The sequence below is a fragment of the Propithecus coquereli genome, unplaced genomic scaffold, assembly GCF_000956105.1.
Source record: "Propithecus coquereli isolate 6110/MARCELLA unplaced genomic scaffold, Pcoq_1.0 Scaffold34, whole genome shotgun sequence".
In the NCBI taxonomy this organism is placed as follows: domain Eukaryota; kingdom Metazoa; phylum Chordata; class Mammalia; order Primates; family Indriidae; genus Propithecus; species Propithecus coquereli.
The window spans coordinates 2,808,583-2,812,529 of record NW_012149063.1 but is presented as its reverse complement, the minus strand read 5'-3'; the positions used below and the strand labels follow the sequence as shown (position 1 = coordinate 2,812,529).

General features: G+C 36.7%; 1 protein-coding gene across 1 annotated transcript in view; it reads left to right on the top strand.

Annotated features, from left to right (window-relative positions):
- The window catches only part of FASTKD1 (FAST kinase domains 1), a 34,531-nt gene extending 33,026 nt beyond the window's left edge, over nt 1-1,505 (top strand). The window contains 3 exon segments of the mRNA XM_012650773.1: nt 1-97; nt 744-858; nt 1,410-1,505. The exon segment at nt 1-97 is cut by the window's left edge and continues 10 nt beyond it. Coding sequence (XP_012506227.1) covers nt 1-97; nt 744-858; nt 1,410-1,505 — 308 coding nt within the window.
- The last annotated feature ends 2,442 nt before the right edge of the window (nt 1,506-3,947 follow it).

Genomic DNA, 3,947 nt, shown 5'->3' with positions numbered 1-3,947 from the left:
ATGGAAACCATAATATAACTTTGGGACAACTACCAGAAAGGCACTGGAAATCAAATATTCAAATAGTTGGATCAAGGCTGCCACCAGGAGCTGAAAGGTATTTGTGTCTTAGTTCTAGATTTTATCTGAATATTAAATTTGGCATAATGTAATGAACTTAGTTATGAAGGATCGAATGTAGCAGAATTTGTTCCTCATACATCTCATGCGTTCTACCTCTTTACTTTCGCTTTTCCTGTCCTTTATGCCTTAATGTCCTTTCTTCTCTTGTCCAAAGCCTAGTAATCTCCCTAACTAAAGTGCTAACCTAATTGTCCTCAACCGGAAGTAAAATAGTATCTTCTTTTGTGCTCCCATACCTCTCTACTTTTCTCATAGTACTTAGCCACTTCCTATACCGCACTGCAGTGACTTACTGTACAGCTTATGTTCTCTGCTCAATATAAGCTGTGTTATTTTATCCTTGTATCCCTCACGGTGCACCTTACATAGAGTAGGTGTGTAACAAATATATATTAGACAAACAAATGGATGAAAGCAGCCAGATATTTACCATAATTTTTGTGTAAATGAAGAGATTTATCATCAGTTACTAATTTCTTAAGTGGAAAAATAACTGGTTATACTCATTCATATTCATTTGGCTTGTTAGTTTATGAAGATCCAGTCTTGTTCCTGAAAGGCTTGGAGTACTGTCTCTCATTTTGATTTTGGAAGTAAATGTTTATTTTTATCTCATGTAGGATTGCTTTGGAATTTTTGGATTCAAAAGCTTTTTGTAAAAACATCCCTCACATAAAAGGAAAATCTTCTATGAAAAAACGACATTTGGAAATTTTGGGCTATCATGTAATTCAGGTATGAAATACTCATGTAATTCAGCCTCCAAAAAAGCCCAGAGATACTGGCTATACATATATTTCCTTTTAATATGAAAGTTCTAGAATTACCTTTTTTTATATTTAAAAGAGTTACATTAAAGTATCCCTGAAACAAAATATCTTTTTTTGTAGAATAAGAAATACAAATTATCATTTCTTTTATTGTCTTTAGAAGATATGTTGTTTGTATATTTATCTTAAAAAGGAGAGAGGCAGTATGGAGGTGGATAGAGTTATCAGAGAGAAAGACTAGTGTATGAATGTAAAAGGGTATGTAGGAAAAAAATTTCCATTGTTGGTATTGTAGGAATAGGAGGATGAAAGAAGCTGTGAGGCAGAAAAAAGTTTTCCAGGCAGTGTTGGGAAGAAGGATCCACTCGGCTTCCAAAAAAGATTCACAGGCTATGCTTATGTAAACTAATTTCATAGGATTCCTACAGCTTTGCTCAATAGTGCTTATACATCTTCTGCCATGTCTTTTGTTGTTGCTTTAAAACTTCCATTCAAACTGCATTACTTATTTTACAGATCCCTCATTTTGAATGGAACTCTATGGCTCTGTCAACAAAGGATGCTCGGATGGACTACCTAAGAGAACGTATATTTAGAAAAGGCAAATCATGATTGTAGTCTTTATTTAAAATGAGTTATCATGAAGTGTCATATTTGAACTTGTTTCAATTAAATGGCCTGACTCAATTAAAAAATATTAGGTACAAATATCATAAGATAGGAATATGCCTTGTGTGTTTGAGAATGACAAGGGATCCAGTGTGCCTGGAGCAGAATAAGTTGTTAGGGGGGTGGAAGTAAAATAAGAGAAAAGATGAGAGATAACAGAGACAAATATATATCACCTCATGGCTACTCGGAGTGAGAAGAGAAACCATTGGAGGGTTTCAAGCAAGGAATGGTAAGAACTTCCATTTTAATTGCATCACTTCGGCTACCTTGTTGAGATGAGGAAAGATTGCAGTGTAGCACATGTGTAAGCAGGGAAACCCATGACAAAGTTATTGCAGTAATCCAGACAAGAAATGGGTAGAGGCTTGGAGAGAATAGTGGCAGTGGTGGTAATGAGAAATGGTGAGATTTTTGGATATATTTTGAAGGTGAAGGCAATAAAATTTACTCACTGATTAGATATGAGGTATGAAAGAAACAGGAGTCAAGGATAATTCTGAGTTTTTGTCCTAAGCAACTAAAAGGATGTCATTTCTATTAACTGAGATAGGGAAGTCTATGGGAGGAGCCAGATAAGGGGCTGGATAGGGAGAGGGTCACAACTTTGTTTTAGACATGTTGAGTCTGTCATATCTTTTAAACATATAAGTGGAGCTATCAAATAGAAAATTTAAGAATGCATTTGGAGGTCAGGGAAAAGGTCCAGGCTCCAGATAAAAATTTGGAAGTTGTCAGCAGTATTTAATGCCATGAGACTAGATAAAATCACTTAAGATGTGATTAGAGAAGAGTATGAATGGAGAAGAGCTCTGAGAACTGAGTTTCAGGGCACTCCAACATCAAGAGATGAGAGGAAGAAGAGGAACCAGCAAAGGAGACTGAGCAGGGGTGGCCAACGAAGTAGGAAGAAAAGTCAGAGAAGGCAGTAGTAATACTTCCTATAAGCCAACTCTCAAAAGCATTTGAAGGAGGAGGTGAGTAGTTATATCAGTTGCTGACAGGTCAGGTAAGATGAGGACTGAAAAAGTGTTCATTAAATTTAGCAACATGAAAATCATTAGTACCTTGAAAAGAGCTGTTTTGGTGAAGTGAATGTGAAACCATGCGGGTTTAAGAGAAAACAGGAGGAGACATGAGTTTTCTTCTAAATGGAAGCAAAGGAATGGGTGATAGGGGAGTGGAGCAACCTTGACCTGGTCTGATCCTACACATGCTGAGGGAATAATGATTTTTCTAATCTGTCTCATGACACATTTATGCAATAAAATAGTTACTAAGGGCCTACTATGTGAATATAATCCTCTACCCTTTCTCTAAAATGATACATTTGTGCTCAGCAGAAAGCCATTGAGAACTATCCTCAGGCAACCTGGTAGGGGTGGAGGTAAATGGCCATCTGAAACTTGGCTATCTTCTGACTCCATGACCATGTAAATTCACTCTGTTCCAAATAAGTTTGTAGCCAGAGTACCTTCAATCATAAGGACAGCTTTAAAATACATGTCCTACATGTAATTCACTCCATTAATATTTGGCTTAGGCTTATTTGAAGTACATGTTTAAAATATTAAAAATTAGCCAGGTTTGGTGGCATACACCTGTAGTCCCAGCTACTTAGGAGGCTGAGGTGAGAGGATCGCTTGAGCCCAGGAGTTCAAGGCTGCAGTGAGCTATGGTTGCACCACTGCACTCCGGCCTGGGCAACAGAAGCCTCACATCCCAGAAAGTACAATAACATAGTCACCTTTCTGGCTATCAGAAATTTAGCAAATAGGTAGTCCTTTCATGGAAAATATATCTAAAATTTAAACCAATGAGTACATATCCTCCTTCACATTACCCACTGCCCCAGCTTCTGCCCCAGCAGTTTAAAGAATCCATCCATTTCCTGAGGGTGCTCCTCCACCCCCCTGCCACAGATGCTGTAGCTAATGGCTTGAACACTGTAATTTACTTGGTTTTAGATTTAAAATTTTTTAAATTTTATTTGGAAATCACAAATAATATGCCAGTGTCACAGAAAGAATGGAGAAAAAAGAAAGGCCATTTGAATTTGACTACTTTTACTTAGAGACTTTTCCCCTTCAAATGAGAGCCATTTATTAAACTCCTTAAAAAGCATTTCCAAAGTCTTATGGCAGGTAATCTTTGATACAATGCACAGGACTCTTGTCATATCTTAAAGCAGGAGGAAAGGCTTTTGATATTTCTAACTTTTTAAAAATATGTAGATGTACATATTTCATTCTCCAGTTCCATTTGTAATAGAAAATGAGCATAAAGTTACCCTAACAATGCAAATGAAAGGATTAGTAAACACCTCAAATTTAGGAACCTTCCTTATAATCCATTGAGTAAGACATAGACGAAAGAAATAATTTG